The following is a 24,424-nucleotide window of genomic DNA, read 5'->3' as shown; positions in this document are numbered from 1 at the left end:
AATGGGCCCGAAAAGATTTCAAAAATTGTATTGAACTTAGCGTATTTCGTCACTGTAGGCATTTGGTCCAAAGTGGGTGTTAGTTAATTGCATTTTGCTGTAATTATCGAGTCGGGTTCACTTTTTTAAAAACGGATTATTAAAATAGACTAAAAGATGAGGCAATGTTGCGAATTTAAAAAAAATAATGGGCCCGAAAAGATTTCAAAAATTGTATTGAACTTAGCGTATTTCGTCACTATAGGCATTTGGTCCAAAGTGGGTGTTAGTTAATTGCATTTTTCTGTAATTATCGAGTCGGGTTCACTTTTTTGAAATGGATTATTAAAATAGACTAAAAGATGAGGCAATGTTGCGAATTTAAAAAATATAATGGGCCCGAAAACATTTCAAAGATTGCATTGAAGTTAGCGTATTTTGTCAATATTTCGATTTGGCCAAAACGTTCGTTGCGCATTTATCCGTGACGTTCTCTCGTATCGCATTCCTTTTTTCGATTTTATTCTGGCAGAATGACAATGGTGTAGTTTCTATGCATCAGCCATCAACAACCGTACTGGCCCGGTAATTTTGGCGCGTGTTTTTGATGGGGACTCTTTTCGGAAATTGTTTTGGAGACCGTTGGTTGGTTGGCGTCTCCGTCAGCGACTCAGCGTCCAAGTGACAAGTGAAAATGTAGGCTAGGGAACGATTCTTTTGTCGTGATGCCATGCGTGATCCAACTATTACTTGAACTTTATCTCCAGCTCGAGCCAACAAACGTAAAATCAAATTTTGTCTGTTTTTTTTCTCGGACCAAAATAATCTAAGTCTAACTAGAAGTGCAATTTGTGCGTGTTTGGAATATCGTTCAACACTCTTAAATTGAATGAGATGTCGTAATTTTTACCAAAACATGTTTTCTTTCTGTAAAGCCAGTTTGGTGTTTAAATTAGGAAAATAGATTTTTTGTTAAAACTATGGTTTCAGTGTTTACAACTACTACAGTAGGTTGTGTCCAGTCATCCTATAGGTTGTGTCCAGTCATGTTTTATGTATCACATTATTCTACTATTTTGCTGTGCTTGCTGCATTATGGTGCACATGAGCAGAATGCAATGCAATCCAAAAGTGTTGACTTTGGTAAACTCTGACCCCTTTGGTCACAGCCACAAGTATTATAATCCAGAATCCAAGTATTATAATCCAGAAGTTTTGTTGTATTAAATTCAGGGCTTACATATGGCATAGCATTTCATCCAACTATGTGGTATCTTATGAAGATGAAACTGTTTTTTTTCATTGTAGCTATTTATCACCCTTTCATTTTGTAATTTTTTGAGAAACTTAAGAGCAGATTTTTGTTTTTTGAAGGTATATTCATATTATCCAAAAAATGAGTACTCAGTATAGCATACTGTTTAAGCAGGAGCAAGCACATGAAGATGATATTTGGGCTTGTGCATGGGGCAAAAGTGAAAAAGATGGCACTGAACATATTGTCACAGGTGCCCTTGATGACAAAGTTAAATGTTGGAAATGGGTGGATGAACAACTTGAGCTCAAGTGGGTGTTGGAAGGTCACAGACTCGGGATTTTATCAGTTGCCATTAACCCAACAGGCACCATTGCAGCATCAAGCTCGCTGGATGCCCACATTAGGCTATGGGACCTTGAATCAGGAAAACAACTTAGAGCAATTGATGGGGGTACTGTAGAAACCTGGACTGTTGCCTTCTCACCGGGTGGAAACCATATTGCCACTGGTGGACAAAGTGGTAAGATTATAATTATCAATGTTGATGATGGTAGAAATGAAGTTGAGTTGGATACAAGGGGCAGGTTCACTTTAAGCATTGCCTACAGCCCAGATGGCAAGTATGTGGCTTGTGGTGCTATGGATGGAATTATCAAGGTTTTTGATGTTGCAAGTCAGCGACTCTTGCATACATTGGAGGGCCATGCTATGCCCATTCGGTCTTTGGCATTTTCTCCAGATTCTCACCGCCTTGCAACGGCATCAGATGATGGACAAATTAAAGTTTATGATGTCAAAAATGCAACTTTTATACATACACTTAGTGGTCATGCTTCTTGGGTGCTTGATGTTGCTTTCTGCCCTGACAATGTTCATTTTGCCTCGTGCTCATCTGACAAGAGTGTAAAAATTTGGGATAGCAGCACTAGACAATGTGTTAACACCTTTTATGAACATCGAGACCAAGTGTGGTCATGCTGCTACAACAACAATGGTTCAAAAATTGTCTCGGTGTCAGATGACAAATCTGTTCATATCTATGATTGCCCAATATAAAATCATTAGCGGTAAATTTTAACAATTAAGTTTTTGCTGCTGTTGATTTGTTTTGTTGTGACAGTGTAGGTCATATTTAAGAAAATTCAAATAAGCAAAGTGTGCTGTTCGGGCGTATGCCCAATATTTGTGACAAATATTTTTGATTTATAGAGGCAACACTTCAAGATAAACTGTTGCAATGACTGATAAATCATTAGGCAAATTGCTTTACAATCCTGAGAGTGTGTTTAATATGTCAATTGAGGACTTTCAATTGCTGTTCCCTGCAAAACTAAGGTAAAATTTGAGAGTAAATGATTTAGACATTTTGAAAAGGGTGCCTTTACATTTAATTGCTTTTTCAATGTCAAATCCTACATTGCAAAATATGTTGGATAGATTATTATTTTGCAACCCAAAGATTTATTTGTCCTAGATATGTAGCAAATTACAACAGACCTCAATATTCAGCAAAACATGTACTAAACTTTTAAACTTAAAATATAACTAAACTTAATATAGATCAGTGGTTCCCAACCTGGGGTTCGCGGACCCCCAAGGGGTCCGTGAGATGGTTTCAGGGGGTCCGTGTGGAGGCAAACATTTGTAGTAGTATTAACAACAGTACAATATTTTTAAGTTCCCAAACCGTTTTCACAATCCTGCATCTGAGTGCAAACTGTTTATCAAATCCTTGGATCAAGAAAAACTTGTGATTGTTCCTCCATTGTGACATCACAACATACATTAACAATAGAATTCTTTGTGCTTTGTTTTAAGTATTGTACACCAGAAAATTTACCTCTTTGTTGCATTGACTGCTACAGTACAGAACCTTATTAGGACTGTGAAGGTTGATTACAATTCTGCCCCCAAAAAAGTATAATAACGTATAGGTATAATGAATGAAGGAAACGAAAAAAGACTAAATTATGTTGGGGGTCCGCGGACCGATAAAATTTATAAAAGGGGTCCGTGACTACAAAAAGGTTGGGAACCACTGATATAGATCAATGAAGCAAATATGGTTGTTGTATTTTTTCAGATCTGCAATTGAAGTCGACAGTTTGCACAAGGCAATCCAGGACAGGCAGTATGAAAAGTTTAAAATAATGAAAGATGACATCAAGGAATACTTACAGCATAAGGTAAGGTTGTTTTTTTGTTGGAGTGTCTTTCTTCCATTCAAGTTTTTCTTTTTTAACATTAAAAGAAAGCCACCTCGAATCCTGCAGATACTGACTATGTTCTTGAAATGATGGAAACATTGCACCAAAACGTGAAAAAGGTATTTATGTACAGTTTGGAGAATTAGTCACCTGTAAACACATCACTTGTTTGACCACAGAAGTCCTTAAACTATATCTGGGACTAAATAATGTGTGATGTGCTTGTAGGACAGAGAGGTTCTTGGTGGTGTAAAACAGAAGTTGGAAGATTTAACTGAATCGTAAGTGGCCATAAAAACCAACAACTGAAATAGTGATGTTACTGTGTTATGTTCATTTATTGTGTCTGACGGCACATTAACATACACAACCATAAAACATGAAATCATTTTTTATCAAGGTATTTCACCTGTCTGGAAATGCAAGCCAGTGATTTGGAACATCAATGTAATATGTCTCCACAAACATATGATCCCAGTAAACAGGTGATCTTTGTGATAAACTGAATAAATACGTAATATTTCATGTCCAAACTAATTTTATGTCGTTTTGTGCCAGGAATTGCAATCTCACATCGAATTATTAAACCTACCAAGCTGAAAAAGTTTACCTCCTCCTTTTGTGCCGGAAAAAGGGATCCTATGAATAACAGATGATTTTTTCACAAAATGGGAAAAAGATGTTGCCTTATTGATGTGAGAACACTATGGAGTTTACTGGCACTTGCAAAATGTGATTTTTTTCAACTTATGAAAATTTATAACTAACTGTTTCAAATGTGAAAAATCAATGGGTAGAACACAAGCATTTAAATGAGGCTGATCTGTACATTTTCCTGTTTTGGTGTGGCGTTGTGGAGTATTTATAAGCATTTTTGTATGCTGTGACTACTTTTCTTGGTAGCAAGTCTTCAAAAACAAACCTTCATGCTCAGAACTTTTATCGGCCAAGCAATTCTAAAACAACACAGCCCAAATAATCTGCTATAACGCTGACTGTTTCTCCCGAGACTAGCAATACGCTTGAAATAAGAGTGACTGTTTACTTTAGGACCATAACACAACAAAGTAGCCTCACTCCATTTAGTCATTTACACAAATTGTGCACGAAATGGCTTAAAAATTCTTATTGGTGTGAGTCTGAAGCCTACTATGTACAGTCCAATAATAAACTTGCTACGAATACATGCAGATTTTAAATTTATTAGCAATAAAACAGCAAAAATGTTTTTTTCTTTGCATGAAAATAACGTTCGATTTTGTGTGTACTTTTATTTCAAGGCTGCATTTAGCCTATGTAGGATTAGGGAGTCGTATGTTTCGTAGTTCAGAGCAGATAAGTTTGCCAACAACCCCGTCATTTTAATAACTCGTAAGAGTCGTAGATGTGTATTGTAGAATGAGCTTTTCAGAATAGTGGCCGAGACAGAAGCGCCCGTCTTGACGACAACCTTTGTGCTGGGCCAAAAAACAGGTTGCTGCAGTTAAATTTAGGTTTGTTATGAAATATTTCGGGTATAGGCGATGCGTTTTTCATTTTTTATTGATCTTGAAAATGCTGAACCTAAACTTCAGCTTGTTTAGATTTTTACAAACGCGCAAAAACACAAAAATACCTTTCCCTCATTGGATGTGTCAGACAATTATTGTGCCACAACTTGTTTACGCAAAATTTTGTCCAGGGTTGCCAGGTTGGCCTATTTTTGGCCAGAATCGCTCATTCTGGCCTTGATTCAGAGCCCTTGGGCGAAAAAACTTCGGTCTGGCCGAAAGTTTGGGCGTTCTCACACTTATCATGCGAGCACACTTCTCAGCAGGATTTGACGCTTTTCGGTCCCGACCGTTTTGTTCTCTTCGCTATCGCGATATGCGCCGTGTCTCGAACGAGATTGCAGCGCAACATGACGCTCTGAATCCCGTCGCTGCTGAATAACACCGAATTTATCCGGTTTTGTGTCTGGTATCATTGTCTGAACTGTAATACTTACTCCGACTTCATGGTTTCCATCCGGTTAGCGCCATTATCATTGTCTGGATAACTTATCAACAACCCTCTACCCCCCGGCAAATTTAAAATGCTATATAACTTGTCCCTTGTCCGGACTACCTGTATTACATTTTTGAGTAATTTTTCAAATTGCCTGCAAACAAACTGTCCAAAATGAGTAAGCAGTGGAAATCTAAGTATGATTCCAACCGAAAGTATCAGACTGAATGGGAGAAGCAGTTCAAATGGGTGAGAAGAGCTACAATTACCGGAGAAGATGCGTACTGCAAAGTATGCAAGGTAAAAATTACTCCAAAGCATAGTAGACTGGCTGACCACGAAAAGTCCAAGAAGCATTCAAGTCTAATAGGAGCAGCTGCCTTAAGTGGACCGCTGAAATTCAAATGTATTGACGTCAGCACAAAAGTTAAAGAAGCTGAGTTACACTTAGCTGTTGGTATAGCCTGCCACCCTCAAGAAATTTTGACCGGCTGTTTAGTATTAAATCTTGTAATTTCAGACAAAACTGTGAATAGCAATGTGCGCTATTTTGTTTAATGTGCGTAACGCATTGATGCTCGTCACACATCTCAATAAACAATGCATGCCAATCCAGGCCACTTGGCGTCCAACTGCGCATATGACGTTACAATGGATTTTATAATAACTTTGTTACGTCACACTCATACAAGTGAAGATAATTCACAATATGATTAAGAGGCAACCACTGTTAGAAACAACTGTGTCGAGTGTTGAAAAGTGTTACATGAACACGATCGAATCGTGACTATAACGTTCGTTACTTACAGCAAGAGCAAGGGCTTCACAGGGCCTTAGGCTAACCAGCATTTAGTTGATATTGCGAGTTTAATAGGCACAACAGGTGCTAACAGAGAGGTCTACACAGTCTACGGCAAGGTGGCGCAATATATTTTATGCTGTTGGCCCCCCCCTAAAACCGATCCTAGATACGCCACTGACTGTGCCATACGTTCAGTTGACCACTTGGGTGAAATTGTTGTAGCGCATGGCAAAGGTAGTACATTAGGAAGCACAAAACTTCATCGGACCAAATGCAGCAAACTGATAACTGAAGTATTGTCACCGGCGTATTATGAAGAACTGCGGAAAGAACTATCAGGACAGAAGTTTTCGATTATAATAGATGAATCCACAGACATTGCAATTAATAAGCATCTGTGTATAATGGTTCGATTTTACAACATTAAAAAAGAAAGAATATCGTCCGCACTGGCAGGTATTGTTTCAATTGTCAGTGCTACTGGTGATGCAATATTCCGGGCAGTTGAGGGAACGGTTCTTACGCTTGGTCTTAAGCTGTCAGATTGTGTCGGCTTCGGCTGCGACGGAGCCTCGGTGATGGTGGGAAAGTACAATTCCGTTTGGTCCCGCTTAAAGGCAGTTTCTCCTAATTGCATTCTCAACAAATAAATGTTTTCTGAATAAATGTTTACTCGAGACTCGTTTTTCAAAAATAATAATACACATTGTCCACCACTTGAGGGCGCGGTTTTAGAAATTTAGCACAAAATGAAAGTTTGGGCGAATTTTAAGCGTTCTGGCCTACGATCTGGTCGATTTGCAAAATTTTAACCTGGCAACCCTGATTTTGTCTGGTTTTGTTGGTAGTTTTATTTACTTAATTCGATCTTTAATTTGTTTTTATTGGTATGTAGCTTCCACGTTAAAATCTCAAACCCTTACATTAACCGTGGAGTCATGGTAAATGATTAAAATGCATGTTTGAAGAATGTTTTTAAACTGAGAAATGTTTGTGGATTGATGGAGTTTTTTGTGTATGCGATACGAAATTGTGCAAAATGGGTGCGAGAATAACTTTATGTAACTTATCAATTCTGAACTGAGGATGCTTGTGATAGAAGTAGAACTACTCAAGGCTGAACTGACTGAATGAATTCAAACCATTTGCTTAAGCTTTTTGACTCGTATTAATGTTACAAGTTGATCAAAGATTTAACAGGTTATATATTTCTACCTTGTGATGCTAACATAGTGTTGTTTTTAACCTGTGTTTCACAACAGCTTAGTTTTACTTGTAGTATCTTGTACATAGGCAATATCTTTGCCCTTTTAAACAGAATAATAAAAGCTGTTTGAAAAAATGATTTGGATTTGATTTAAAATTAGTGCCGGTATTAAAGTATATATACAAAACATGCAGACAGATAAAACTTGCACCATTCCAAAAGTAACAATGTACAAAATAGCAAGTTTTTTTATGTAGTACATATACAAATACGATTTGTCTCTTTAAAGTTTTAGAGTCCTCTTTAATGAAAAGTTTTTACATCACCTCACAGCTCCCTGTATGTATTGTTAATATAGTGAAGGGGACCTGTGAAATTTTTTTGAGCATGTTATGGTATAAGAAATGATCATATGAATAAAAATTATTGTTTTAGCCTTTTTCGTTTTTTATGGAATACTTTTCATGCCCAAAAAATAGTTTAAATCATAATTTTGGCTTGTGTCATTAAAATTCACCTTGCAATAGCCAAATACGATTTTTTCAGGTGTTATTTTAAAAAGGTTTCTAATTGAAGTGTTTTACCTATCTAAGCTATCAACATCACCATGGATTCAGAGTAAGTACCTATTTGATTTTATTATGATGTAAAGTTATCTCTGCACTGTACTATTTCTGACTTTTCACTGTCCAACTGTTTCACAAATACTGTTGCCAGTGTCCATTGATTTAGACAGATACAATGAACAGAAACTCAAGGTTCCAACTCCTATTGGATTTTGCAAGTGCTACATAGAGCTCTGTGTGACATCTTGAAACAGACGTACTACAAAGTTGTTGGCTTGGTTGAATTAAATATATGCAAAGCAGTTCATTTGTGCTAGAGAAAGTAGTGATAACAGCTGCATGAGAAAAGAGTGACAGTCAGACAGGATATGTCACGAGCGTGGCATTTCACAATCGCGCCATGCCCACTTCTTAGTAACAACAGATTTGACTAATGATCTGTCACTTGTCGCACCATGTTTGTTGCAGTTTTCACCATATTGTACATCAAATCATTTTGAGATGTTGATGATTGGTGCAAGTGGTTTGTGTAGTTAGTAGTCTTTGGCTATAGCGCTGTTTTCATAATGATGTCATTGAGGTAAAATTATTATGTTTTCAAATTATTGGAATAAATCGACCAATACTAAAGTTGATATTATGCAGAACTATTATTTTATAATATATATTGTTTTATTACTTGAAAAGAAAATTGTTGTGTTTTTTAGAATTTTTTTAGCTAAACTCTTTGTTCAAAAACTTGTGATTCAAAACTTGTCACTAACTTTTTTCAGAAAAAGCATTGAAGACATGTCACAAAAAGAAAAAGAAAAATTTGCAAGGGAAAACCACTCTGAGATTGAACGGAGGCGAAGAAATAAAATGACAGCTTACATCACGGAACTGTCTGATATGGTGCCTACATGCAGTGCACTTGCCAGGTAAAGAAATTTGCCAGAAAAAATAAGCATCTCAAAATAGCCATAATGTTTTTATCTATTGGATCATCATGTGCAGCATGAAGGCAACTGCCAATTGTTATGACAATATATATTTGTATGTATGATAGGCTGTGTAAACGGGCTTTGGACAACGAAAGGGCGGTAAAAGCTATAAAATAAATCATAAGTATTTTTTCGTGTTTGATTTGCTACCTAATGCTAAACATCGTATGATTCAGAATCTAAACATAATGATAATGATATTAAGGACCACTATATTAAAATGTCCACCTATTCAAATACACATGTGTGGGAAGACCCTTTCGTTTTGCTTATAAAACTAATCCTGTTGATATGTCAAATGAATGATGTATATGGTGAATCATTTGATAGTAAATAAAAAATACAAATTATAAAACATACTAAAAATACTGGTTTGTCAATAGTGTGGCATTATTATTTTTGTTGTTTAGAAAACCCGACAAGCTGACAATTTTGCGCATGGCAGTTTCACACATGAAGAATTTGCGTGGCGCTATGGCAGGTGGAATGGAAAATAACTTCAAGCCTTCTTTTCTCACAGACCAGGTAGCTGGTGCTTGCTCTTGCATGAAAACTAGTTTCAGTTACAGATTGAGAGAAACTGTTTGCAGCAGCAAACATGCCCTAAACCACAAATTTAATTACCATGTATTTTTCTACAGGAACTCAAGCATCTGGTTCTTGAAGCTGCTGATGGATTCCTATTTGTTACTGCTTGTGATTCCAGTCAAGTTGTCTATGTTTCAGACACTGTGACTGCGGTGCTTAATCAGGTACATTAAAAAAAAATAGCATTTTAGTGTGTTTTCAATCTGATACAAATAGTTCAACGATAATGTCAACACTAAATTAGTCTAGTCTTCATGTTCTGTTGTCATTAAAACTTAGTGGTTTTTGTGTTGCATAACAGGCACATGCCGAATGGAATGGTCACCTTTTATATGATCTCATTCATCCCGATGATGTTGGAAAAGTCAGAGAGCAACTATGCATTTCTGAATCGCAAAATTCAGGTAGCAGATTTGTCTTCATAAATCTAATCATAATCATTAAACACCAAATCTGCTTGTTTACCTTGTAAAAATGTGTTCTTATGGTTTAAAAGATGTCTTTTTTACACACAAAAAATTGATTGTTTGTTTAACAAAACTCGTATGATGGCAAAAAATTACCCTTTGCCAAACTGCAGTAGCTTAATGACTTGTTAAACTTCAGAATAATAAACAGGTTTTAATTGCCTGCTTACAATTGAATGGACTAGTTTTTAAATGCACAACTTTTTTGCCAAAAATTGTGGATTTTGTTCAGTGCTTGTTTGTGTAAAATTTTTGGCAAAACTTGTAAGATGGCAAAAAATTAATCTTTGCCAAACTGCAGTAGCTTAATAACTTGTTAAACTTTTAAATAAAAATAAACAGGTGTTACAATAGACCAATTCCTAAATGCACAAAAAACATGTAGACTTAATAACTTTTTAGCTAAAAATTGTGGATTTGGTTCCATGTTTTTTTGTGTGCAATCTCAGGCCGGGTTTTGGATTTGAAGACAGGGACAGTGAAAAAAGAAGGTCAGCAAAGCTCTGTGCGGATGTGCATGGGGTCAAGAAGAGCTTTTATATGCAGAATGAGAGTTGGCAAACATCAGATGAACATGGCACGACCAAGATATATGAGAGCACAGTAAGTTGCGACCACATGCCCTAATACAGTAGTTCTCAAACTGTGTGTCGCGACGCCCTGGTGCGTCGTTTCAATTTTCCAAGGGCGTCGCAAAATAGTTTCGTTTCGTAAATTTTTGTTGTTGTATCAATAAACACAACTTTAATAATAAGTTTTCCCATTAACTTTTATTTGCTGGTGCGTTGCAAGTCCAGAAAACTTTTCCAGAGGCGTCGCAACAAAAAAAGTTTGAGAACCACTGCCCTAATATATGAACTACTTTGGCCAAATGTTTTAGGCAAAAAAAAAACTGTGGTGAATTTCTGCCAACTTTTACGACACTTTTTGTGAAATAATAATTTAACTTAATCAGACCAAATGAATGCTGTAAGAATTTTCGTGGAAGTTGCTAACCAGTGGTTCAACTTTTTAGGCAATAACAATGAATTTTTGCCTGTGGCGCACTTTGTAGGCTTACAACACAAATGTTGTTCGAAGAAAATTATATTGCAACTTAATTGTTGTGAGTAGAATTCTTTTTTACGACAAATAAAAAAAAAACAGTCATAAAACAGCATCAAATCATAAAAATAAGTGTTTGCACAAAGTATAACTATTTTGCTGGACACTTAGTTTCACAGTACACAGTTTAAGAATTGCTGTTGTAAATGTACACTGTTCATCATGTATTGCTTGTAGAAATACCCTTGGACAACCAGAAGATGGGAAGGACTCTTATGTGGTGATGCATGTAACTGGTTTTATACGTGCTTGGCCACCTGCAGGTTACGGTTCAGAAGCAGATGCAATGGATGAAGTTTCACTTGCGGCAGGAAATAACTCTGGCAACTATTGCCTTGTTGCTGTAGCAAGACTTCAGGTGTAAAATTGTAGTTGTACAATTTATCCGAAACTAACCATCAGATAAAAACATCCGCAATAAATTTTCAGTTTTGAAACTGTCTGCAGTGCAAAAAAAATGCTGACCCCTGTATGATACAACAAATAATGTATTTTTTTTTTGGCCACCAAGTATCCATTACTTTTATGGCTTGCCCCATTTTTGTAATAACCCTGTTCATACAATTCAAGTATTTGAAACTGTTTCTTTTGTAGATCACAAGCCACCCAGGTGTTGGTGAGATCAATTCATCCCAAGAAGCTACAGAGTTTGTTTCCAGACATGGCAGGGATGGAGCTTTTACATTTGTAGATCTTCGTGTCACTGGAGTACTTGGTTATCAGCCACAGGTAAGATTTAAACCGAACAAAAATATAAATTCACTTCAAGAGCATGAGTGGTTTGACAGTAGGCAGTTTGGCATTTTTAAATTTAAAAATGTAAATGTTACAATATTTTCCCTTTCATATTGTTTCGTGTGTATGAGACAAACTTACCGATTGAAATATCAGTCAGTAAATTCTGTTTTGTTGCTTTTTATTGTGCTTCTCTTTGCCTGTGTGGAATAACTTTTTCAAGCTTTGGACCGAGCATTAAAATTAACATACTTAGTGACTGAAAAATTAGAAACATTTCCTATTTGTGTTTCAAAAAAAGTGTCTCTTACAATATCTCATTTATAAATTGTTTTAGATCAGTGATTCGTAACTCTTTCCAATTGACAACCCTTTGTAGTCACCAACCAGTTTTTGTCCCCTTGTTGCTATTTGTGCAAAATCGATGTGTTTTATGCATTTAGGATCTTTTGACCAAAATGCCTTCTGATTTTTACCACCCAGAGGATATTGAACACATGAAAGAGAGTTTTAAACAAGTATTGCTGCTTAAGGGACAGGTATTTTAATTACCAATTCAAACTATTATTGTCAAATCATTCATTACACAATGTAATTTTTTCCAAGGTATTGACCATGTCCTACAGATTCCGTGCCCAATCAGGGGAATATGCTTGGCTGAGAACTAGTTCATTTTCCTTTCAAAATCCTTACAACAATGAAGTAGAATATGTTGTGTGCACCAATACCCTAGTCAAGTATGATCTCCACATGTTGATTTACCACAAATGTACATGTACTCCAACTATTGTTGTGTGTTAAAGGCAACCTGGTTCAGACCAACATCAAGTTGAGGTTCCAAATGCTGCTGTTCCTGCTGAGATCAAGTCTATGCCAACTTATGCCCATACTCCCACTGAGCAATCACCCCAGGTCATGCAGCAATATCCAATGGCCCAAGGTACTTTCCAGGCAACTGACAAACTATTTTCTTTGTAAATAAGTGTTAAAATTGTGTAAATTATTTACAGAACAACCTATAAAACTCATGTGGTTATTACCATTTCTAGAGTAAAGGTTTTATAAACTTCATGTCACCCTTTTTTCACTGCTGTGTGGCACCAAGTTACATCCATTTATTGTTTTTTTTCACCTGAGGATAACAAAGAAACTGTCAAAACATTGTGAAGTTTTACATGCGAATACTGGCTTTGATTGTTTTACTCAAAGTTCTTATTCTTTGCTATTTTTAAAAGTATGAAAATGTTGTCTTGTTTTCAAAAAAGCCCAGATGCTGTTTAAGGAAAATGTATTGCAATTTGAATAGGTACTTTAATCCCTGATTACTTTCTTTAGTTGCAGTAAAGAGCCCAGTTACTGAAATGGACTACTCTCCACAACAGGTTTGACATCTTTCATTCTGTTATAACATAAAAAAAACACTCCTATATATTCTTAATTTTTCATCAGCAGTTTAACTCACCGACTCAAGCTGGCTGGAACCATGGGGCAGCCGTTCCAGCCACAGTCAGCCCATATCAACCTCAACCAACAGTTTCTGAGCGATTTGCACCTAATTTAGGTATTTGGTGTATGAGTGATTACTGGCATACGGCAGGTTCTATAACCTGTTGAGTGACTTCATTGACTGGTGTTTTTCCTGCTATTGCCATGTTATGAAAGCTAATGATTCAATATGTAAAAAATATTCACATGGTTTTGTAATTTGTTTGCTATAGTAGTTATGCTTATAGCGACATGTGTAATAAAAGGCATGGTTAAAATGTAAGTGTAATATTGTGATGCCCTTGCAATCATAAATTGATGATACAGCAAGGAAATGTAGTGCCAATCGGAAACCTTTAGGATAAATGTGGCTATTACATTTATTGTTTAAAAATGAATTGGGCACATGTACAATAATAAATTACACCTGTGAAAAAAAAGTGCTACAAAGTAACATAACTTATTTGCTGTTGTGTTGCAGATTTACTTTACTATTGTTTGCAGGTGCACAACACAATGCTGGATCAGTTCCATACAGTTCCGGTTCATACCAGACCACTCCTCCAGTGATGTATCCTGTAAGTGCTGCTCACCACCCTATTAGGGATGCTTACCAACAGGTAACACTGACTTCCATAAAGACCCCCTCCCATTTTAATTGTGCACTTGTACTCAAAGATGTTTTGTTATGTTTACTTGCCAGTTTCTAAAATGTCTTTGATGGTGCTTTCATACAGATTGTATGGCTCCCAAAAATATAAACTAAGTATAAGAAATATTCAAACAATGATGTTCAATATAATGGTAACATGTCCGATACTATCTTTGCTCTGCCCTTTTCTGGTAGGTTAAACCTACTGAAAGGTAACTGTTGAAAATCATCAAATAAGTTATAACATGTGCAGAATAGCCATAGATAGGCAAGCCACCCTTGAAGGTATGAATGTATTTAACTGGTTGTACCGTCCTAATCCAACAGCAAGTAAAAATACACTTAACAGCTGTTGCGTATTTACAGCAGGAAGCCATGGCAACTATGATGGAACCAGGAGCAGCTGCTTACACCCAAGCTGATTACAACAATCTTGGGATGTATTCTTCCTACTCTGAATCTTGAAGTGATTGACCAAACATTTTGTGTGCAGTTTTTACATTGGCCTTTTTTGTATGTTGTGTTGTTGCAGATTCTGGGTGTGAACAACAGCACTTGGTCTTTTTGTCACAGTTCTGCATGCCTTAAATGTTGTTATTGGCAAGTTTGTCAGCCTTGTATTGAGATTTCAATGGTTCCCAAACATACAAGAATTTTTAATTAAGCAATGTCCCATTTTAAATATACCAATTTTTCCTTCTATACAGGCCTAATACCAGCATTTGTGTTGGAAACTTGCCAAAATTGTATTTTTAGTGAATATTTTTATTTTAATGCCTTGGCACTATCCAGACTAGTACATATTTTCTGTTGACAATTAAATTTTCGTTTTGAACTTTTCCCCTTTTCTTGCACAAGCGTTTTTTTGTTTTTGTATATTTTGCCCCTTGCTTTTTAACCACATCTGCTTTTGTTGGTGGCATTTTCCACATACTGTGTCATCCACTATTTCACTGCTGTTGCCTAAAACTACAGGCCACCTTGGTAAAATTCCAACACCCAAACATTATGTTTAATCTGGAACAGTTTTAGTTTTAAAATGGGAAGAATGCATTGAGTGGGTCTGTAGTTTAAGGTGGTCTTTCTACCTGTACATACCAACACTAACAAAAGCGTTTTACAGTTTTTTGTTTTGCTTTTAATATGCTGTTTCTGTTTTAAAGGAAACTATTGTGTGTAAACTGAGCAGTTCCTGTATGTGTGTAATTTTATCTCTCGAGTGAATAATTAATCATATGTTGCCAAACTGGGTTTTGTTTTGGGATTTTTTTATTGTTGTTGTTTACCAACACTTTGTTGCAATTATGTGTATGTGCATTTCATGGGGAAACAGTGGTGTTTCAAAATGTAACCTACTTATGTGAATAAATACCAGAAGCACTTGTACAAAAGTAATGCATGTTGCAATAAAACAAACGATATAACACAACACCAATAATAATCTTGAATTTTAACTTATGGTGACTTTGTTCGGGACCTTAACATCATTCTGGCTTGACTTGATGCTAAAAACAAAAAGTACGAATAACAAAAACATATTAGACTGTAAGCAGTTGTGGGATTCAGCCGGTTCGCAGCAGTTGTACAAAACCGTCTCATGAATTTTTTTTTATGAAATGAGCGAACCGATTAGCATTACTGGTTACTGTCAATGGACTTTTTGTAACAGAACCGGCTGAAAAATATACTTTTGTGATATAACCGGCTGACAAAAAATTGGAATCCCACCACTGACTGTAAGGGGTTAAGAAGAGTATTTTTTAAATAAAGTAGTTTGTAGCATATCTTACTTATTCTTTTGGTCACAGCAGCATCTTGAACCAGTCTATGGACTTTCCTCAGTTCATCATGCAATTCACTCAAATCTCTTTTATTCCACTCACCTGTCAGAAACCAACATAATTGAATAAGTGAGCAATCAAATGATTGTTCAAACTATTACTGACATGACAAGTAATCTACACCCTATGTCTGCCTGTAATGGTTTATGAGTGCAGCTGGTGACAAGACATTACTGAGTAGGCTAGTTTGGCCACATTATGTTATGGCTCCATGCTTATCAATTGACATGGTGACACTGAGGACTGAGCCACACCGCTTCGGTTTCTAAGCAGTTGCTTGTCCATTATTTATCCAGTCTGTATTTTTATGCCCAGTTGTGGTATAGAACATATTTGTTTAGACATGACTTTTCAGCCTATTACTGTCAACAAGTTAAAGTGACATAGTATTGCTAACACTTTGTATGTGCATGTTGCACAGTAAATGAATTGATAACATAAATCAAATTAGGTAAATCGTTTTCTTTTCATAGAATCTCAAAACTACCCCATCCTTAGACTTACCAGAAAATGTATGGGACGATGGGGCTTCAAAACCCAGTGTCTCTGCAGCAATAATATGAATAGAATCCAACTCATTTTGAACTTCAGTAAGTTTATTTCTATGTATCTGGTCTATGTCTAAACAAAACATAAATCATTGTTATTTTCTTAAACATATTTACGCTCATACAAGAAAGAATTGAAGTGTCTACTTTGGCTTTGATGCAGCAGCGATGGAAGAATAGTCTCAGATACCCGTTGTGACTGCACTAAGCATGAGGTAACTTTGTTTTTTTGCCTTTCATAAACTCCAGCTGATGGATTGTCTTTGTATGTATGTTGTTCGTCGACTAACAGCTCTTTTACATCACATAACATATTTTTTAGAGCCTGTATGTCTGTGATGGAAATCCCAGTGCTCCCATCTGAAACTAGACCAATATATGAAAGGGTTACAGGTTCAGTTGATATTATATTTGGCAAGAAAAGACAAACAGTGCAAACAGTTGTGTCCTGCTTAGTATTTTAGTATAAAACACTACCTGCAAACCAGTGGTTTTTCAAAGATTTTTATGTGGTCGAAACATTTGGTATAAATCAGGGGTGGGCAACCTGCGGCCCTTCATTAAAGGTTGTGCGGCCCGCAGAGACGCTTGGATTTCAAAAGTACTAGCAAATGAGTCTAATTATTACAAATTTTTGAGCTGATTAATGCGCCTGGTGCTAGTTTTCTGCGATCTGGCAAAATGTGGCTAGACTCAAATGCGAATTATACTTGTAGTTGAGCATATTTGGTAAGAAACAAAGCAAAATCACTTTGTGTTGTGAACATGTGCGGCCCGCGATCCAATTTTGACATTTATATTTGGCCCTACAGTAACAAAGGTTGCCCACCCCTGGTATGAATTGATGTTTAGCTCTGTGCCCCTCTAAAAAATGTTTTTTTCTGGCCTATTACTTAGGAACCAAAGCCCTTAACACAGGGGTTCCCAACCTTTTTACGATCCCGTACCACCTGGACGCTCTGCACTGCCACGCGTACCACCATAGAGCACTAATGTGCTCTACAGTGCTCTATGGCAGAGGTCCGCAAATAGTGGGTCGCGAGACCTTCCAGTCTGGGTCGCAAAATATTTTAAATTTTCCATGAATATAAGCATCGCATCTATAGTATTAATGAACTTTCAGCTTTTTCAACCAAATTATTATTGCATTGTTACATATGACTACGTAACTGTTACACGCAGTCTATGTAACAATGCAATAAGTTAAGCGTACCTCCGCAAGTAGTCATGCTTTTCTGTTACCATTTTGCTGAATAAATACGTTCGTTTACCTACTGTTTTATGTGCTGAGTTTCGCTTTATTTTGTGCAAGAAAATAGCAACTGACAAAAGCATAATAGCAGTCTTAGTATTGGTATCTGGTTGATTCGTATTTTCCACAAACTTACATGCTAACAAAATGCTTGGGTCGCGATAATTTGGAGCAATTTTTTTAGGGTCGCGCCAAAAAGTATTTGCGGATCCCTGCTCTATGATACCACTTCTTGCAGAACAACTAATTTGTTTGAATCCTATTTCATTCAACGCTATCTTAAGCACCAAAACAGTAGATATATCTATCAAGAGCAATCATTTGACATAATTAACGCCCACTGTGCCGCAGCGTTGTTCGGCTTTTCATAGCAAGTAGCAACTATGCTTTTTGTTGAGAATTGACATGACCTGTATTTTGAAGATCGTAATGATACGAAACAACAGGAATAGTTACGTAACAATGACAATAGGCCTGGGGACTGTTTTTTTGTAAACAAAACCAGACAAACAAAATATAAAGTTGCAAAATGAGGTTTTTGTGAACAAAACAGAAGCTACTCGCGTACCACCTGAAAACCACTAGTGGTACGCGTACCACCGGTTGGGAACCCCTGCCTTAACAGCTCGAGACACAGGACACAACAAGTTCCAACTTGTGAAGTGGCCAATAAACTTCAAATTCATTTTCTTACTAGGGATAAAAAAGCAAAAATGTACCTGAAGATTCATTTAGAAAATCTCTTGATGGAGTAGCAAAAGCCTCTGCAGCCGACCTCTCACTGACATACTGTGAAGATTCATCCCCTGCAAAAAACAAGTCAGCGTTTGTTTTAATATTTCATACACAAAAACAGTTTGTAGCAACTGGCTATTGATTCCCTCTAGTGATTGGAAAGGGGTGCAGCAAGGAAAAAAGGTTAAGAACCACTGCTCTAGTGCAAAAGAAAACAAAAAGTTTCCAAACAGAAATTTCTATTATGCAATAAAGAGGGCGAGAATAAGGTAGTTGAACTGAAACGTACCTGATTCTTGTGTTGTAAGTGTTTCAACAGATGGTGGTATAGATGGAGGTAAAAAGTCTGTCGAGTCATATTTTACAGTAAATCCAACTGGGGAAGAGTCTTCAGAATCTGTTGTGAAATGGTTATCAGTAGGGCAATTATTTTTTGACCTAAAAAACGAAAAATTTTGACCTACAAATTGAAAATTTTGACAAATTTTGACTTCAAAAAATTCTTTTTTGACAAAATTTTGACCTATGAAAAATTCAAGTAGTTAAATTACACATTATTGTACAAAAAGTTAAAATATGGCTGTAGGCTACTCTGTAGAGCAAAAGAATGTGCAAAAGTCTAACAGAAGGGCAAAAATCTGAACACAGACCTAGCCTGTTCTAAAAAGGGAAATGAGCTAATTAAAAATCACTGCCAAAAAACTGCAGCTAAGACACAACGAAAATTATTCAATACATTTGTCTAAACAAAAGATACATGAAGTACCTATAGCAAAACCGAAGCAAGAGCTGCACCTAACCTGCAGCTTCCGTAAAATGCCTTGGGACTTACCAAATTTTTGCACGTTTTGAGATGTGTTGAACATCACGCCATATCAACCTAATTATTTCACTCATTTGATGGTTTATGATTCACAATAAGTAGACAAAGGGCCATTTACAACAGTATAAAGTAGGCTACAAGGTGTAAAATGAACAGTTCACTAAAAGTGCAACCTCTACAACACCATGAAAATGCAGTTTGTAAACAATTTTAACTTTGATAAAAATTTTGACTTTGTGAACAATTTTGACAATTTTTGACCTATTCCAAAAATTTGACTAAATTTTGACTTATTTTGACAAGTCAAAAAATAATCGCCCTAGTTATCAGTGAATGACAGGGACCCAAAAAACAAACCATTCCCACATACCAATGAGCAGCTGCCCATTATTTAGCAATTTGCATTTAATTTATTATGAAGTGTTTGTCAACAAGTGACACTATATTGACTTTATGTGTAACATTTGCAGTAGAATCACAACACAATTTTACTCACCCTGTGAAGAAATTGACACAAATACTAATTATTTGACAATTGCACCTCTGACTAACCTTGCTTTACAGTCACTGGTGTAGCAAATCTTGTTGAACCATCACTAGTTTCCATCAGTGTATCAGCACCAGGGCTGTGTGGTAAAATATCTTCCATTGGCACTGGTGTATCATTGCTGCTGACACTCGTCATTTGTGAACTTTGTTCATAACCGTCACTACTCGTAAGACTGGTATTATCACCATAAGGGATTCCGCTTTTCCAACGCCTGTATGTCTCTGGTAACAGCCGTATGTCACTGGTTAATGGTCCACATTTAAGCCGCGTCGAAACTGCAACTGAAGCATAAATTTTATGTAGCATGATACTTGAATCATGATAGAGCACACCTGTAATGTGGTTACACCATATGGTCCCAAGTTTCAAATATTTACAATTGTAAGGTATTTGGGAACCACTGCCCTTTACAGCTAAGCCATCAATCAAAACAAGTTCAAATTTTGTAAACCAACCAATAAACTTTATGGTCATTTTTTATAAGGGGTAAAAAAGCAAAGACATACCAGGAGATTCTTCTAGAAAATCTCTTGATGGAGTAGCAAAACCCTCTGTAACTGATATTTCACTGTTATATTGTAAAGATTCATCCCCTGTGATAAAGAAAAACAAGACAGTATTCTCTTTGTTGGTTGCTACAAATTTCCACATATTTTAGACTTTATTATTAAAAAACAAACGCGAGAATGAATGAAATAGTTAAAAGTGAAGGTACCTGATTCTTGGAGTGTAAGTGTTTCAACAGATGGTGAACTAGATGAAGGTGAAAAGTCTGACAATACAAAATTGCTAATATTTTTACTCAAATTTGGGTTTCAAGCACACTAACACAAAAACATTCCTCTTCAACTTACAACTAATTGTTTGACAACACAGCTTGGACTAACCTTGCTTTGCAGTAGCCAGTGTAGTGAATCTTGTTGAACCATCACTAGTTTCCATCAGTGTATCCGAACCAGGGATGGACTCCTTGACATATTGTGAAATATGTGTTGGTGGTAAAATGTCTTGCATTGACGCTGCTCTATCATGGCTGCTGACACTAGTCATCTGTGAACTGTGTTCATAACCTTCACTACTCCTATAAGTTGTATCATCATCATAAGGGATTCGGCTTTGTGAAAGTCTGTATGCATCTGGTGACAACTGTATGTCACTGGTTAATGGTCCACCTCCTATAACCCTTGTCGAAACTGCAACTGAAACATAGATTTTATGCAGAATGATACTGGAATCATGATACAGCACATTTGTAATCTAGGTTCATCACATGATCCAAAGTTTCAAAAATATTAACAACTGTAAGGTCATGAGTGGTTATGGGAGACCATTTTGTAATATGACACTACAAGTTCAAACAGTTCTGTGGCTCACTAAAGTTGTTTTTATGGTTGAGTATTTGGGAACCACTGCACTTAACAGCTTAAGCCATTAAGCAAAACAAGTGCAAATTTGCAAACCAACCAATAAACTTCAAGGTAATTTTAGAAAAAGGAGTAAAAAAGCAAAGACATACCAGGAGATTCTTCTAGGAAATCTTTTGATGGAGTAGCAAAACCCTCTGTAACTGACTTTTCACTATGATATTCTGAAGTTTCATCCCCTGTGAAAAAAGCAAGACAGTTATCTTTGTTGGTTACTACAAATTTCCACATATTTTTGACTTTATTATTAAAAAACAAATGCAAGAATGAATTAAATAGTTAAAAACGAAGGTACCTGATTCTTGGAGTGTTAGTGTTTCAACAGATGGTGAACTAGATGAAGGTGAAAAGTCTGACAATACAAAATTGCTAATATTTTTACTCAAATTTGGGTTTCAAGCACACTAACACAAAAACATTCCTCTTCAACTTACAACTAATTGTTTGACAACACAGCTTGGACTAACCTTGCTTTGCAGTAGCCAGTGTAGTGAATCTTGTTGAACCATCACTAGTTTCCATCAGTGTATCCGAACCAGGGATGGACTCCTTGACATATTGTGAAATATGTGTTGGTGGTAAAATGTCTTGCATTGACGCTGCTCTATCATGGCTGCTGACACTAGTCATCTGTGAACTGTGTTCATAACCTTCACTACTCCTATAAGTTGTATCATCATCATAAGGGATTCGGCTTTGTGAAAGTCTGTATGCATCTGGTGACAACTGTATGTCACTGGTTAATGGTCCACCTCCTATAACCTTTGTCGAAACTGCAACTGAAACATAGATTTCATGCAGAATGATACTGGAATCATGATACAGCACATTTGTAATCTAGGTTCATCACATGGTCCAAAGTTTCAAAAATATTAACAATTATAAGATTATGAGTGGTTATGGGAGACCATTTTGTAATATGACACTACAAGTTCAAACAGTTCTGTGGCTCACTAAAGTTGTTTTTATGGTTGAGTATTTGGGAACCACTGCACTTAACAGCTTAAGCCAGGGGTGGGCAAACTACGGCCCGCGGGCCGCATGCAGCCCGCCAAAGGAGTTTATGCGGCCCGCCAAATGTTTCCGAGTAACGCTGAATAGTACTATGAGCACAGGCACAGAGTTTTAAAAATACCGGGGGTGCGACTTGCCGATACCAATGCCATATGCAGTATCTGTACCCGTTCGATACTTTGGAACTAAACACAGATACTTTTCACGTGTGTTGTTTCTGCCACGTTATTATGCAAATCGTCACTTGACACAATTTCTTCGTTCGATAAAAGTAAAAGCGATTCACGTTTTCAAAAACAGCCCACTTTGCACTGTTGATGCCCAAACTTTGGTCACTTTGGATCATGTTTAGGTCGTTGCAGTACTTTTTGTTGGCACTCGGACTTTATTAACAAAAAACGTGGTTCAGCCTTTGTTGCAACAAACGCTTGTTTTTTTGAAACAATTACAATTGTAGCGTTTCAACCAATGTTTGTACAATCATGAACAAACGTATTTGCATAAAGCTGAAAATATACTATGTAATAATTTTGCGCAGGGGTGCACAACCTGCGGCCGCAATCTAATTTGCTAAATATTTTGATTTTTGAACTGCTAAAACAGATTTCGTGGGACTGGAAAAAAGATTAGCAGTCTAGTAACCATATGTGCCAGGCTTTTTATCCGCTTATTATGTGCAAACAATGCGAAAAAACAGGCACTGCAATCGTCACAATACAGTTTATGACGTCATAAACAGTTAGCTCCGTTCAGCTAAATTTATGCACAAGTTAGAAATTGTTAATCAGAGCATTTTAGGCGACTTTAAATGGTATATATATGATACAAACCTTATTCTTTGCATCAGTTGTTTTAAAACAAAACAACAAGCAAGCAATTGGCGGTCGTTGGTGAAATACTATGCGGCCCGGTAAGATTATAAACTTTTGAATGCGGCCCTTGCACTGAAAAGTTTGCCCACCCCTGGCTTAAGCCATTAAGCAAAACAAGTGCAAATTTGCAAACCAACCAATAAACTTCAAGGTAATTTTAGAAAAAGGAGTAAAAAAGCAAAGACATACCAGGATATTCTTCTAGGAAATCTTTTGATGGAGTAGCAAATCCCTCTGTAACTGACTTTTCACTATGATATTCTGAAGTTTCATCCCCTGTGAAAAAAGCAAGACAGTTATCTTTGTTGGTTACTACAAATTTCCACATATTTTTGACTTTATTATTAAAAAACAAATGCAACCCATAATTAAATAGTCAAAAACGAAGGCAGGCACCTGATTCTTGGAGTGTTAGTGTTTCAACAGATGGTGAACTAGATGAAGGTGAAAAGTCTGGCAATACAAAATTGCTAATATTTTTACTCAAATTTGGGTTTCAAGCACACTAACACAAAAACATTCCTCTTCAACTTACAACTAATTGTTTGACAACACAGCTTGGACTAACCTTGCTTTGCAGTAGCCAGTGTAGTGAATCTTGTTGAACCATCACTAGTTTCCATCAGTGTATCCGAACCAGGGATGGACTCCTTGACATATTGTGAAATATGTGTTGGTGGTAAAATGTCTTGCATTGACGCTGCTCTATCATGGCTGCTAACACTAGTCATCTGTGAACTGTGTTCATAACCTTCACTACTCCTATAAGTTGTATCATCATCATAAGGGATTCGGCTTTGTGAAAGTCTGTATGCATCTGGTGACAACTGTATGTCACTGGTTAATGGTCCACCTCCTATAACCCTTGTCGAAACTGCAACTGAAACATAGATTTTATGCAGAATGATACTGGAATCATGATACAGCACATTTGTAATCTAGGTTCATCACATGGTCCAAAGTTTCAAAAATATTAACAACTGTAACGTCATGAGTGGTTATGGGAGACCATTTTGTAATATGACACTACAAGTTCAAACAGTTCTGTGGCTCACTAAAGTTGTTTTTATGGTTGAGTATTTGGGAACCACTGCACTTAACAGCTTAAGCCATTAAGCAAAACAAGTGCAAATTTGCAAACCAACCAATAAACTTCAAGGTAATTTTAGAAAAAGGAGTAAAAAAGCAAAGACATACCAGGAGATTCTTCTAGGAAATCTTTTGATGGAGTAGCAAAACCCTCTGTAACTGACTTTTCACTATGATATTCTGAAGTTTCATCCCCTGTGAAAAAAGCAAGACAGTTATCTTTGTTGGTTACTACAAATTTCCACATATTTTTGACT

At 36.6% G+C, this 24,424-nt stretch overlaps 4 protein-coding genes across 7 annotated transcripts in view; 3 read left to right on the top strand and 1 right to left on the bottom strand.

The window, feature by feature from the left end:
• The first annotated feature begins 294 nt into the window (after window positions 1-294).
• LOC145212666 (uncharacterized) lies at window positions 295-2,447 on the top strand. Its single transcript, XM_080080881.1, has 2 exons — window positions 295-761; window positions 1,354-2,447. Exon 2 carries the CDS (start codon window positions 1,376-1,378, stop codon window positions 2,291-2,293), a length of 918 nt encoding a protein of 305 aa, XP_079937007.1. The 5' UTR covers window positions 295-761; window positions 1,354-1,375; the 3' UTR covers window positions 2,294-2,447.
• A 27-nt stretch (window positions 2,448-2,474) lies between these two features.
• LOC145212669 (uncharacterized) lies at window positions 2,475-4,697 on the top strand. Its single transcript, XM_080080885.1, has 6 exons — window positions 2,475-2,572; window positions 3,321-3,423; window positions 3,489-3,563; window positions 3,673-3,725; window positions 3,845-3,929; window positions 4,003-4,697. The coding sequence occupies exons 1-6, from the start codon at window positions 2,475-2,477 to the stop codon at window positions 4,042-4,044; spliced, it is 456 nt and encodes a 151-aa protein (XP_079937011.1). The 3' UTR covers window positions 4,045-4,697.
• A 2,440-nt stretch (window positions 4,698-7,137) lies between these two features.
• Window positions 7,138-15,410, top strand: LOC145212660 (aryl hydrocarbon receptor nuclear translocator-like). Of its 4 annotated transcripts, XM_080080870.1 has the most exons (16): window positions 7,138-7,432; window positions 7,986-8,057; window positions 8,779-8,925; window positions 9,399-9,513; window positions 9,630-9,740; window positions 9,878-9,980; window positions 10,493-10,646; window positions 11,325-11,505; window positions 11,742-11,876; window positions 12,326-12,421; window positions 12,489-12,619; window positions 12,686-12,822; window positions 13,218-13,264; window positions 13,332-13,443; window positions 13,872-13,987; window positions 14,386-15,410. In XM_080080870.1, the coding sequence occupies exons 2-16, from the start codon at window positions 8,047-8,049 to the stop codon at window positions 14,482-14,484; spliced, it is 1,695 nt and encodes a 564-aa protein (XP_079936996.1). In that variant the 5' UTR covers window positions 7,138-7,432; window positions 7,986-8,046; the 3' UTR covers window positions 14,485-15,410. The 4 variants fall into 4 exon arrangements, with proteins under 4 accessions (XP_079936996.1, XP_079936997.1, XP_079936998.1 ...); XM_080080871.1 differs by lacking the exons at window positions 7,138-7,432; window positions 7,986-8,057 and adding an exon at window positions 8,503-8,585 and having other exon boundaries at window positions 14,389-15,410; XM_080080872.1 differs by lacking the exons at window positions 7,138-7,432; window positions 7,986-8,057 and adding an exon at window positions 8,504-8,585 and having other exon boundaries at window positions 13,335-13,443.
• The window catches only part of LOC145213207 (uncharacterized), a 21,545-nt gene continuing 12,521 nt past the window's right edge, over window positions 15,401-24,424 (bottom strand). Inside the window, exons 12-28 of the mRNA XM_080081438.1 lie at window positions 24,276-24,362; window positions 23,647-23,958; window positions 23,475-23,531; window positions 23,268-23,354; window positions 21,660-21,971; window positions 21,488-21,544; window positions 21,285-21,371; window positions 20,656-20,967; window positions 20,484-20,540; window positions 20,275-20,361; window positions 19,771-20,049; window positions 18,685-18,792; window positions 18,380-18,466; window positions 16,556-16,774; window positions 16,365-16,481; window positions 15,810-15,902; window positions 15,401-15,524 (exon numbers count right to left, since the gene is read on the bottom strand). Of these exons, the coding sequence (XP_079937564.1) occupies window positions 15,475-15,524; window positions 15,810-15,902; window positions 16,365-16,481; window positions 16,556-16,774; window positions 18,380-18,466; window positions 18,685-18,792; window positions 19,771-20,049; window positions 20,275-20,361; window positions 20,484-20,540; window positions 20,656-20,967; window positions 21,285-21,371; window positions 21,488-21,544; window positions 21,660-21,971; window positions 23,268-23,354; window positions 23,475-23,531; window positions 23,647-23,958; window positions 24,276-24,362 (2,408 nt within the window). The 3' untranslated portion in view covers window positions 15,401-15,474. The remainder of the gene's footprint in view (window positions 15,525-15,809; window positions 15,903-16,364; window positions 16,482-16,555; window positions 16,775-18,379; window positions 18,467-18,684; window positions 18,793-19,770; window positions 20,050-20,274; window positions 20,362-20,483; window positions 20,541-20,655; window positions 20,968-21,284; window positions 21,372-21,487; window positions 21,545-21,659; window positions 21,972-23,267; window positions 23,355-23,474; window positions 23,532-23,646; window positions 23,959-24,275; window positions 24,363-24,424) is intronic.

This window comes from Phallusia mammillata, chromosome 2, assembly GCF_965637545.1.
Source record: "Phallusia mammillata chromosome 2, kaPhaMamm4.hap1.1, whole genome shotgun sequence".
Classification (NCBI taxonomy): Eukaryota; Metazoa; Chordata; class Ascidiacea; order Phlebobranchia; family Ascidiidae; genus Phallusia; species Phallusia mammillata.
This window is presented reverse-complemented; position numbering and strand designations above follow the sequence as displayed.